Source organism: Sceloporus undulatus, chromosome 10 (assembly GCF_019175285.1).
Source record: "Sceloporus undulatus isolate JIND9_A2432 ecotype Alabama chromosome 10, SceUnd_v1.1, whole genome shotgun sequence".
Taxonomy (NCBI): domain Eukaryota; kingdom Metazoa; phylum Chordata; class Lepidosauria; order Squamata; family Phrynosomatidae; genus Sceloporus; species Sceloporus undulatus.
Genome location: NC_056531.1, coordinates 16,424,263 through 16,437,722, shown reverse-complemented (window position 1 = coordinate 16,437,722; position 13,460 = coordinate 16,424,263). Strand labels below are relative to the sequence as shown.

Here is a 13,460-nt window from a genome sequence, read left to right as displayed (position 1 = left end):
AATCATTTTTATTCGGATTCGTAGGATTCTTCGATTATTATTATTCATTATTATTCTGACACTCCACCCACCTTCGAACCACTAGATAGCTTCCCTTGCCACTTCTTTTACAAATTACTCTTGTTTATTATGCCTGCTATGACTGTTTTACCGCATTCGCTTCAGTTGAAAATTTGAGTGTTCTCTTTCCTTTTACTTGAAAAATACTCAACAAATCAATATCAAGTTGAGGTCTACAGGAACAAATTGGGGTTCTTCAACGTTTCACTTTTTCTTCGAACCATTCTATATATATTTTTAAATCTGTCCTTGAATCCTCTCAGCTCCTTTACATGTTCATTACCATTTCAATATACCATATGAATACAGATCATAGCGATTCATTTCTGTTTCCTCAAGCTCTAATACCAGTTCATTATAACATTTCCCCGTCCAGTTATATAATTCACTTTGTCTGTTGTCTCCTAATCTGTTAGTACATACATAGCTACTGTACTTTCATTGGGGATCTTGTGGCCCTAACTCCAGCAACATGTGGAGGGTCCCACCATTAACGTTCTAGTGAAAAGTATCATTTTGTTCAGTTATCACCTTACTTTATTTTGTTTTATCTTCTTTCTATTTCTATAATATCCAGTGGTACCCCGGGTTCACGGAATTTATACTTCGTATCCGCTGGCGCCATTCGTAACCCGGACGCGAAAACCTTCGCAAAGACCGAAAACAAAAAGACCCATAGGCGCTAGGGCCGCGAAGCGAAAGCCTCGGCGATTTCGATGCGGAACGAAAAAGCGCCCCCGAAAAGCAACCAACATTTTTTTTCGTAACCCGACATAACTCACCTTATAACCCGGAAGAACAGTTTTTTTCTGTGGATCTTTTTCGTGTATCCCGGGCATTTATCGTAAGCGCGGTCGCTTTCGGTAATCCTGGGGGTGGGGTACCACTGTACTACTTGTTTTTTTTTCCCTCTTCTCTTTTCCTTCCTTTATGTTGTCTCGAGCCCTATATTTAATCTTCTTTGGTACTTTTTATCATTCCTTGTTTACCTTTCTGTCATTCCCGTATTCTACACAGAACTCAAAAATATAACTAACGTATACTAAAGAGAAACTTCATATGAGGCCTTATATACAAAAATACTAAAAAATGAAATCTATTTGCATCCCATGTACAGAAGCAAACAACAAGGAAACTATACTATTATGGATATTTGATATGTACCGACGTTGCAAGCATTTTTTAAATTTTTCTTTTCGGAGGAAAACGAAAACTGTTATAACGTGTTAGCTATATGTTGAATAATTAGGTAAAGGACTTACACAGGCTTTTTATAACTAATAAATGGGCGGGAGGAAATTGGAATGACATGTTTTATACTGTAGTTGGACGTGTGCTGTGGCAGCTAAAAAGGTCCAATGCCGATTTCTAGGCTGCATCAATGACAGTACAGTCCTCCCTCCATTTCTTGTCGGACATGGGATCCATTGCCCCTTGATTATCCATCAGCTCCCTTAAGGTCAAACATAGGGGGAGTTTACAATAAGGGTGCGCACACACCTGCAGTACACACTGCACACCCTCCGCTGGAATCACCACCTCCATTCAAGCCATAAGGGCTTGAATATGCACGGTTTTCCATTTTTGCAGGGAGCGGAACTGGATTCTCATGAAAAACAGGGAGGACTGTAGTATGTAATACGATGAGGGGAAGTTAATAGTGTCACTCTATTCTGCTTTGGTCCGACCTCACCTGGATACTGTCCATCCTGGGCACCACATTTCAAAAGGATGTGACAAATTATAGCATGTCCCATAGGAGGCGACTCTAAAATGTGAAAGGTCTAGAAACCATGAAACCCTATGAGGAAATGCCTTAGGGAGCTGGGGATGTTTGCTTGGAAAGAGAGTTTAGAGGTGTATGATATCTGTTTTATATTTGAATGGGTGTCAGTAAAAGTTGTTTTCTGCTGCTCCAAGGAATGGACCTGGGCAATGGATTCCCACACTATCGGAAAAGAGATTCCACTGCACTTAGGAAGCACATCTGCCAGTTAAAAGCTGTTTGACATGGGAACACACTCCTTCAGAGTGGTGGCTGTACTCCTTGGAGGGTCTTTTAAACAGAGACTAGATAGCCACTCTGTTGCCGTGGGGGGGGGGGTTGTCTTGATTGTGAGTTCCTGCATGGCAGAAGGCAGTTGGACTGAATGCCTGATGGTCTCTTCCAATGCTAGATTGTATAATTCTATGCACATCTACAGTAAGAGCTGTTTGACAGTGAAAGGATGTGGTGAACTCTCCTCTTTGGACGTACACCAGTAACACTATTCTTCAAAAACTCATCTATCTCAAACTGGAAGATGCTTCACTTAAGAATATTCCTACTCTCTCAAGAAGAAGACATGCCTCCTCTCTATGTTTTGCTTGCTGCAGTGATAGGTAGCAGACCAAGTATAAAACTCTGCTCTTCCCAAATTATTTCATGAACAAATACACAAGATTTGTGGTGGTAATGTGGTTTGAATAATACATCACCAGACCTCACACAGAAGAAAATGGACTCTCCTTGGGGGGGGGTCTTAAACACAGAAACATGAGAGCACTTTTCCAGAGTGCTATAGTTGTAGATTCCTACGTAGCAGAGATTGGCCCCCCTATGGTCCTTCCAACTCTGTGATTCTATAACTCCCCCATTCCTGCCTTGTGGGAGTCCTGGAGCCCCATGGAGTTTTTCTCCCATCCTCAGATCTCCTCATACCTGGGTCTTGACATTGCTGATTCCGTTGCGGGCACCAGACTGGCACAGCTCAGCCAGAGCATCACCACTATGGAGAGGAAGAGACACGGCTAGGATTCAGCGAGGAAGCCCGAAGCCTGTAACACCCAGATGCCCCCGCAAAAGAGAGACTATGAGGATGTGGCCAGCATGGAGAACAGAGGCAGAGGAGAAGAGGCTTCCCAAGGTCTGATGGAAAGGCAAAGGCAGAAGGCTATCAGTAACACTGAGCAGGAAAAGTGGTCTACACCTTTGGCCGGGCCCACACACACATCCAGCTGGATCCAGTGGTGGCTGGTCATGACTAGGTTTTAGTCTCAAACTTTTGTGAGCTCTCCCAAAGTAGTACTGTCCAGCATCCCCCAAAAGGTTATATAGAGAAACTGGAGTATGTTCTGTTAACGTCAGCTTTAAACCAAAAGCAGATTTACAGGCATCCTTCATCTGGAAGCACATCTAAAGTGGCTGTTGGTACTGTCCGACCCGTGATTCCTAAAACTTTGGTCCTCCAGAAGTTAGCAATAGCAAGCAAGTAATTTCTTTACCACTTTACCATTGCGCTTAAGCACTCCCATGTGGTTAACCGTGTGTAAGCTAATTGCCTCCAACAAGCTGGGTATCATTTAGTGACCTATGGAAAGATGCAAGGCTGAGTGACACGGGAGCCCTGCCTGGGATCCAACTCACAACTTGGGGCTGTGAATGGCTACAGTACTCGCATTTAAAACACTGTGCCACCTCAAAAAATTTTATAATCAAACCTGTGGGAATAATCAAATCTGCAAAAGCCAAGCCGCAAATGTTGATGGTATGACTTTTTGCTAGTTGTGGGATTAGCAGCCCTTATGATGTTATTCAGTACTGGTCTGGTATTGAAATTAAGGTTACTGGGGACATGCGCATCATCACACCATCATCACACCTATATAGCTTAGTCCAGACTGAAAGATCCATTCCCCCGTCTGAGGCTGCCTGGACCCCAAGATCCACAGGAGGAAGTCCTTTTCTCAGTCCCACCACCTTCTTGTGGACACAAGACAGGGCCTTCTCAGTGGTGCTCACCGTTTGGACTAGGAGGTAAGAATGGCCCACTCCTTGCTGTCCTTCTGCTGACCGTGAAGAGTTTTAAAATTTATTATTATTATTATTATTATTATTATATTATTATTATTATTATTATTATTTATATAGTCTGTAGATTTGCACAGCGCCTGTACATAAAGCAAAATAAAATAAAATAATTTTGCTTTACGTCAGCAAGCTTTTGAGATTGAAGGCTTTTAACAAAGGCTATTGTTGTATGTTTTTAAAATGTATAAACTTCTAAAAATCTTTTTAGCATGTAGTTTTTAATATGTTTAATTTGTTTTTTAACTATTGATTTTTTTATCTTTTAATGTACCTTTTTAATGTGTAAGCTGCCTGGAGTCCCATCTTGGGGAAAAAGGTTAGGATAGGATAGAAATAAGATGATGATGATGATGATGCATCAGCAGCAGCAGCAGCAGCAGCTAGAATTTTGCTTTGAAATTTGCAAATTCCAGCATCCACTGGAGGAATGGCTTCTTCAGAATTATTGCTCACTTGACCTAACTTCGACTTTTGGAATCTGTCTGCTTTCTGCTATCCTCCTTTATCCTCAGTTCCTCCTTTCTCTTTGCTCTCTCTCCACAATAATAACTGTCCAGGCTCAGCTGTCTTACTGGACATACATCCAAGGAATCGCGTTCTGGAGGTGTCTGGGTCTCCACGGTGTCCTGGATTTGTGGCCTTTGCTTTTGTCTCTTCAACCAGAGGCTTTCCAACTTCTCTCGAAGAACTGAGGAAGCAAAGAAAAATGGCGATCTTTTTTATAACGCATTAAAAAGGTCCGCATACTCTCCAACCGTTCACATTCAGAAACTAGGACACATGGGTCAGGCAAAAAGTCAAGTACAAAAGTATGAATGAGGAAGAACATACAAGCTACAAGAGGCTGCAGCAGTTTGCTTTTGCCTGAGTCTACTGAAATGGCAAGATTCTGCCTTCATCTTTCCTTTCACTCTGCTGAGTTAAGGAGTGCAAGCTACTTGTGTATTTGTATTCAGTTTGCAGCAAATGAAATAGTTAAAGACAAAGGGGGAAAGCAGGAGGAAGATATACTTACTGAGGATACTCTAGTTAGAGATCCTGCACTGATGATACACACATACAGGTGCAGTACTGAATCCACATCTTGGTGTCTGGCCTCAAGGACATTTATCTATATGTCCTGGCCTTGTCATCCACACAACACATACATGCCGACTTCAGTTCTACAAATGTTAATTCTCCCTGCATTGGCTGACACTTATCACCCATCAGACACGGGACCCACCAGCAACCACAAGAAGGAGATGCACCATCTCCTAAGATAGTCCGCCCCAATATCACACAACTTGTGCCCCACGGAAACTCCTGTGACATCTTGTAAATCTGTTTGCCAAATCTCACGCAGTTTGAACCCACAATTTAGGGTTGCCTTTTCCTGATAAACTAGAAAACTGTGCTGAAACTTATAGATAAAATTCAGTAGAGACAAATGCAAAATTCTGCATTAGGCCACAAAAAACACAAAAATAGGATGGGGAATACGAGGCCTAGCAGTAGTAGATGAAAAGGGCCTTGAGATTATTGCTGATCGTTAAGTGAACATGATTTAGAATATGTGCTTCACCAAACAATTTTAGCTTGTACATGGTCCAGCAACTGCTGAAAGATCCTCCCTCCATCCCAACTGCCACTGGCTCTGTCCATGGAGGGAGGAAAAGGTGGACATAAGGCTCTCCCTGACTGCATTCCCTTTTTTTTTGTGGCTGTGTCTTTGCTTAGATTATAAAACTGAGACCAGGGAACTGTAAATTAACAATTGTAAACCACTCTGAGAGCCTTTTTGCTGAAGGGAGGATATAATGTCTCTAAATAAAAACTATGGCCTGTTACAGACTGCCAAATAAAGCTGGCTTCGGGTCTCTTTGGAAGTATGCTATTTAAAATGTATGGCATCTGAAAGAATCCGGAAGCTGCACCAAAGCTGCACTCGAGTTTGCGTTAGGAATGGGTGTGTGTCTTTGGCGCGACCTCTGGACTCTAGGACCCATGCCGTTTAAATAGCATACTCCAAGAGACCCGAAGCAGCTTTATTTTGGCAGTATGTAAAAGGCCTATAGTTTTCCAAGTCAGGGAGAGTCATATATACATGTGTATTCTATTATTCTGCACTAGTCAGGACTCACCTGCAGTCCTGCACCCAGTTCTCTTGCACCCATTTTAATAAGGATAAGAAAAGTTGGAGCAGGTTCAGTGAAGGCACCTGTGAGGAAAGTTTGAGGAGTTGGGGCTATTCGCTGGTGAAGAGAAGACAGCGGAGGGGCATGATTGCCTTCTTTAAATACTTCAAGAGCTGCCACAAAGAAGAAGGGGAGGCTTGTTCCCAGTTTCTCCCAGCAGGGTAAGACCAGGTTAATTGTTTTAAGTGCAGGGAGGTAGATTTCAATAGAACATGACAAGGAACTTCTTGAAAGGAAGCTTGGCTGGGCAACTGACACAATTGGCCTCTAGCTTGGGTGGGGTCTTTTCAACTGGCATTCTTCAAATGAGGATGCTCTGCTGGAGTTCCTGCACTGAACAGGCATTGGATTCAATGGGACTTGTTGGACCCCTTACAACTCTGATTCTAGGATCCATTTCAAATACTTAACATGATTTACCTGAGTGGGGCTTGAGGGTTTTGGCAGTAGATGTCCAGGCCTTCTCTGAAACCTCTGATTTGGGTGTCTGGACCTCTGGAATAGGTGAATTCAATTCTCTGGTGGTGACTGAAAACAAAAGAGAAAAAGAGGCTTGAAACCACGACCCAGAATCAGAGTTGGAAAAATCATTTTAAAACCTTTAAATGACAGTGGGTTCGCAGCCAGGCTCTAGGAAACTGCGTATTATTCTTAAAAGTAATTTTTTCTGAATCCCGGCAACCTCAAGGAAAGGGTAGGAACAACAGAAACAGCATTACTAGTATAACACAATAACACTACAAAATGTTCACCAACAGGAGAAAAAAATCACACAAAATGACAAGCATGGTCCACGAAGTTTAAATCTTAAATCAATTTGCAAAATTGCATCTGGTCCAGGTTTCAGCACTGAATTTACCATGGGGATTATGTGGACTCGTGGGTGATGCATTGAAAATTGTACTACAACGTTCTAGTGCATTTTTCTGATTGCCGTCCCAAAGCTATCTGGAAAGAGATTAAATGACCCATTAAACCCTATAAGACTTGGGTCCAGGTTATTTGAAGACTATCTCCCTTATAATCCCACTACAGTGTGATCATCCGGAGAGGCCCTTCTCTCTGTCCCATCACCTCTCAGGTTCATTGGTGGGAACAAGAGGGGAGGGCTTCCCAGTGCTGCTCCCAAGCTTTCCAACTCCCTCCTGAGAGGCCAGGATGGCTCCATCCCTGCGACCCTCAGCAGCGATACAAGGACATTCTTATGCTGTTCAGGTCTTTTCCAAATCCTTCTCGGCGGCACCATCTGCGAAGCCAGTTGTTCACATCCTCTATTTTCCTCTCCCTTCCTGGACCATGCCCTTCAACTGGCAGAAGAGACGAGATGACAACCTGTACATCCATTCCTTTCAGCTTCCTACCAAGCGCCTCGTAATCCCTTTTGATGTTCTGAAGGCTGTGTCTTGCAGTATCATTAGTAGTGGCAGTTGGGATGGAGGGAGGATCTTTCAGCAGTTGCTGGACCATGTACAAGCTAAATATTGTTTGGTGAAGCATCATATTTCTAGGTCATGTTCGACTTAACGATCAACAATAATCTCAAGGCCCTTTTCACATCTACTACTGCTAGGCCACGTATTCCCCATCCTATTTTTGTGTTTTTTGTGGCCTAAATGCAGAATTTTGCATTTGTCTCTACTGAATTTTATTCTATAAGTTTCAGCACAGTTTTCTAGTTTATCAGGAAAGGCAACCCTAAATTGTGGGTTCAAACTGCGGTGAGATTTGGCAAACAGATTTTAACAAGATGTCACAATGAGTTTCCTTGTGGCACAAGTTGTGTGATATTGGGGCGGACTATCTTAGGAGATGGTGGCATCTCCTTCTTGTGGTTGCTGGTGGGTCCTGTGTCTGATGGGTGATAAGTGTCAGCCAAATTGGCAGGGAGAATTAACATTTGTAGAACTGGAAAGTCGGCATGTATGTGTTGTGTGGATGACAAGGCCAGGACATATAGATAAATGTCCTTGAGGCCAGACACCAAGATGTGGATTCAGTACTGCACCTGTATGTGTGTATCATCAGTGCAGGATCTCTAACTAGAGTATCCTCAGTAAGTATATCTTCCTCCTGCTTTCCCCCTTTGTCTTTAACTTACTTCATTTGCTGCAAACTGAATACAAAATACACAAGTAGCTTGCACTCAGTTAACTCAGCAGAAGTGAAAGGAAAGGTGAAGGCAGAATCTTGCCATTTCCAGTAGACTCAGGCAAAAGCAAACTGCTGTAGCCTCTTGTAGCTTGTGTGTTCTTCCTCATTCATAACTTTTGACATCTTGACTACTTTGCCTGGCCTCATGTGTCCCAGTTTCTGTCTGTGAACTGTTGGAGAGTATGCTGACCTATAACCTTTTTATGAGTTATAAAAAAGATAGCCATTTTTCTTTGCTTCCTCAGTTCTTCGAGAGAAGCTGGAAAGACCTCTGGTTGAAGAGACAAAGAGCAAAGCCAAAATCCAGGACCCCGCAGAGACCCAGACACCTCCAGAACATGATTTCCTCGGATGTATGTCCAAGTAAGACAGCTGAGCCTGGACAAGTTATTATTGTGGAGAGAGAGCAAAAGAGAAAAGGAGGAATTGAGGATAAAGGAGGAGGCAGGAAGCAGACAGATTCCCAAAAGTCTGAAGTTAGGTCAAGTGTAGCAATAATTCTGGAAGAAGCCATTCTCCAGTGGATGCTGGAATTTTGCAAATTTCAAAGCCAAAATTCTAGCTGCTGCTGCTGCTGCTGCTGATCATCATCATCATCATCATCTTTATTTCTATCCTACCTTTTTCCCCAAGATTGGGACTCCAGGCAGCTTACACATTAAAAAGGTTACAGTTAAAAAGATAAAAAAAATCAATGTTAAAACCAAATTAAACTATATTAAAAACATACATGCTAAAAAAGATTTTTAGAAGTTTATACAGTTTAAAACAATACAACAATAGCCCTTTTGTTAAAAGCCTTCAATTCTAAAAGCTTGCATGACGTAAAGCAAAATTATTTTATTTTATTGTGCTTTTATGTACAGTGCTGTGTAAATCTACAGCACTATATAAATAATAATAATAATAATAATAATTATTATTATTATTATTTTAAAACTCTTGAACTGTCAGCAGAAGGACAGCAAGGAGGGGGCCATTCTTACCTCCCTAGTTCCAAACTGTGAGCAACCACTGAGAAGGCCCTGTCTTGTGTCCACAAGAAGGTGGTGGGACTGAGAAAAAGACTTCTCCTGTGGATCTTGGGGTCCAGGCAGCCTCATATGGGAGGGTATGGATCTGTCAATCTGGACTTAAGCTATATATGTGTGATGATGGGTGTGATGATATGCATGTCACCAGTACACCTTTAAATTTCCATAGCCAGACCAGTAGCTGAATAACATGAGTAAGGGCTTGCTTATCCACAACTAGCAAAATATAGTCATCCATCAACATTTGCGGTTTTGCCTTTTGCAGATTTGATTATTCACAGGTTTGATTAATACAGATTTGAGGTGGCACAGTGTTTAAATGCTAGTACTGTAGCCATTCACAGCCCCAAGGTTGTGAGTTCGATCCCAGGCAGGGCTCCAGTGTCCACTCAGCCTTGCATCTTTCCATAGGTCGCTAAAATGAGTACCCAGCTTGTTGGAGGCAATTAGCTTACACACTGTTAACCACTTAGGGAGTGCTTAAGCGCACTGGTAAGTGGTATAGAAATATACTTGCTTGCTATTGCTAACTTCTGGAGGACCAAAGTTTAGGAATCACTGGTCTAGACAGTACCAACAGGCACTTTAGGTGAATGGCTTCCAGATGAAGGATGCCTGTAAATCTGCTTTTGGTTTAAGCATGAGCTTTAAAGAAACTATCCAAGATTCTATACCTTTTGGGGGGATGCTGGACATTACTACTTTGGAGAGCTGCCATGACCTGCCACCACTGGATCCAGCTGGATGTGTGTGTGCCCGGCCAAAAGGGTGTAGACCACTTTTCCTGCTTCAGTGTTACTGATAGCCCTCTGCCTTTGCCTTTCCATCAGACCTTTGGAAGCCTCCTTCTCCTCTGCCTCTGTTCTCCATGGCTGGCCACATCCTCATAGTCTCTCTTTTGCGGGGGGGCATCTGGGTGTTACAGGCGTTCGGGGCTGCCTCGCTGGATCCTAGCCGCTTGTCTCTTCCTCTCCATCGTGGTGATGCTCTGGCTGAGCTGTGCCAGTCTGGTGACCGCACTGGATCAGCATGTCAAGACCCAGGTATGAGGAGAGGCTGAGGATGGGAGAAAAGACTCCATTGGGCTCCAGGACTCCCACAGAGGCAGGAATTGGGGAGTTATAGAATCACAGAGTTGGAAGGGACCATAGGGACCAATCTCTGCCACGTAGGAATCTACAACTATAGCACTTGAAAGATGCTCATCATGTCTCTTTTTAAAGACACCCCCCCCCCCATGAGAGTCCATTTTCTTGTGTGAGGTCTGGTGGATATTATTCAAACCACATGTACCACCACAAATCTTCGTGTATTTGTTCATGACTATAATTTGGAAGAGCAGAGTTTTTACTTGGTCTGTCTACCTATTACTGCAGCAAGCACCAACTTAGAAGAGGCATGTCTTCCTTGAGAGAAATAGGAATACTTCTTAAGTGAAACAATCCTTCCAGTTTGAGATATTGAGTTTTTGAAGAATATTGGTACTGGTGTACCTCCAAAGAAGAAGAGTTCACCACACTCCTTTTCACTGTCAAACAGCTCTTACTATAAAGATGTGCATAGAATTATACAATCTTAGCATTGGAAGAGACCATCAGGGCCATTCAGTCCAACTGTCTTCTGCCATGCAGGAACTCACAATCAAAGACACCCCCCCGCCGGCAACAGATGGCTATCTAGTCTCTGTTTAAAGACCTTCAAAGGAAGTAACTCCACCACTATCTGAGGGAGTGCGTTCCACTGTCAAACAGCTTTCACTGTCAGGACGTTCTTCCTAATGTTCAGGTGGAATCTCTTTTCCTATAGTGTGAATCCATTGCTCCAGGTCCTATTCTGTGGAGCAGCAGAAAACAAGCTTTCTGACACCCCTTCAAATATATAAACAGGGCTATCATATCACCTCTTAACCTTCTCTTCTCCAGGCTAAACATCCCCAGCTCCCTAAGGCATTCCTCATAGGGTTTCATGGTTTCTAGACCCTTCACCATTTTAGTCGCCTTCCTCTGGACATGCTATAATTTGTCAACATCCTTTTTGAAATGTGGTGCCCAGGACTGGATACAGTATTCCAGGTGAGGTCTGACCAAAGCAGAATAGAGTGACACTATTACTTCCCTCGATCGTATTACTATACAGTCCTCCCTCTGTTTTCGTGGGAGATCAGTTCCAGACTCCCCTGCAAAAATGGAAAACCGCGCATATTCAAGCCCTATTGGCTTGAATGGAGGTGCAATCCTGCAGGGGTGTGCAGGGGTGTACCGCAGGGGCGCACCCCATTTTAACTCCCTATGTTTGCCTTAGGGAGCTGATGGATAATCAAGGGGCACAGATCCCAAGTCCGCAAGAACAGAGGAAGGACTGTACTTCAATTGATGCAGCTTAGAATTGCATTGGCCTTTTTAGCTGCCACAGCACAGTCTAACTACAGTATAAACATTCATTCCAATTTCCTCCCATTTATTAGTATATCCTTGTAAGTCTTTTACTAATTATTCAACATATATCAACACGTATCAACATTTCCTTCCTAAAATAAAATTTTAAAAAATGCTTCACTCTTTATGTATCAAATTCCATAATAGTAATAGTTCCTTTTTGTTTCTGTACATGGGATGCAAAAGGTTTCAATTTTTTTTGTATAAAGGCCTCATCTGAGTTTTTATTTATATAATTACTGGTAGTTATTTTTTTGAGTTCTGTGTAGATACAGAGATACAGAAAAGTAAAAAGGAATGTAAAAAGTAAAAAAGAATTAAAATATAGGGCTCGAGACAACTAAAAGAAAACGAGAAGAGGGAAAAAATAATACATATAAAAATAAAAGATAAAACAAAATAAAGTAAGGTGATAACTACAAAATGATACTTTTCAACTGGAACTATAGTGGACCCTCCACATTCGCTGGAGTTAGGGGCACAAGACCCCCGTGAAAGTACTGTATTACTAACAGATTAGACCAACAAACAAATTGAATTAATTAACTGACCGGGAAATTTTAATGAACTGTAATTAGCTGAGGAGACAGAAATGAATTCTTATGATCTGTATTCATCTGTATATTGAAATTGTAATGAACTGTAAAGGAAGCTAGAGGATTCAGGGCGATTAAATATATATATAGAATGCTAAGAAAAAAGTGAAACTTTAGAAAAACAATTTTCTGTAGACCTAACTTGATTTATTTTGATATTTTCAGTAAAGGAAAAAGAAACTCAATTTTCAACTGAATGAATGCGTAAAACATATAGCGGCATATACAAGAGAATTGTAAAGAATGACAAGGAAGCCATCTAGTGGTCAAAAGGGGGGAAAGTGTAATAATAATAATAATAATAATAATAATAATAATAATAATAATAATAATAAATGATTTATTTATAGAATCCAGGCAGGTTACAGCAATAAAAATACATAAATATAAAATACATAAAAATAAAAATACATCCTTCTTCTTGAGCTAGCCTAACTAGTAAAAGCCTCTCTCAGACTCAGGCCCAAAAGACATGGGCCAAAAGAAGCTCATTCCAGCTGCTTTGGAAGCATGGTGTTCAAACCATGCACACCTCCAATGCAGCCTGAAGCTGCCCTAAATCTGCGCTCTGGTCCTTTGGAACAGAGCAAAAAGCCGCTTGGATAATGGTAGGGTAATTTAAGCTTCCTAAGCCTTCAGCCCTTGCCAAGGAAACAAAAATATTAAATATCAAAAATGTCAGAGCCAAGCCTGTTAGGGTCTAGCTTTAAATTAGCAGAGTAGCTGTAGTAATGTGCCTTTGTCTAACTATGCTTCCCCCTAAGAACTGAGGCTGACTCCAAAGACAACACAAGCAGCTTGAAGTTCAAACATAAGTTTACTAATGACTTTAATCTACATATACATAGAGTCTATATTCCAATCTAGCTAGTGAATAGTTCAGGCAGAGAAGAAATATTTATCTCTTCATCTTTCCAAAGAATGCTGAAAGAGGAGGAAAATGGGAACGTTCAGGAGAAAAACTTTGAAGAGAGAAAGTCTAGCCCTTATCAGATGAATGTGGAACTGGGGGTCTTCCTCACTGGGTGGTTCGAATTCACGTTATTTCGCACAATACCATCATACCAGCATTCGAATGGCCCAATCCGCACTCACGTGAAAGCGCGAGCTGCCGAACTGAATGCGTACTGGCTCCAAAAAGAGGAGCCAGTACGCAT

The 13,460-nt window shown here is 41.9% G+C and overlaps 1 protein-coding gene across 1 annotated transcript in view; it reads left to right on the top strand.

Annotated features, from left to right (window-relative positions):
- The window catches only part of TMEM59L (transmembrane protein 59 like), a 23,338-nt gene extending 13,017 nt beyond the window's left edge, over positions 1-10,321 (top strand). Inside the window, exons 5-6 of the mRNA XM_042441914.1 lie at positions 8,484-8,601; positions 10,198-10,321. Coding sequence (XP_042297848.1) covers positions 8,484-8,601; positions 10,198-10,321 — 242 coding nt within the window. The remainder of the gene's footprint in view (positions 1-8,483; positions 8,602-10,197) is intronic.
- The last annotated feature ends 3,139 nt before the right edge of the window (positions 10,322-13,460 follow it).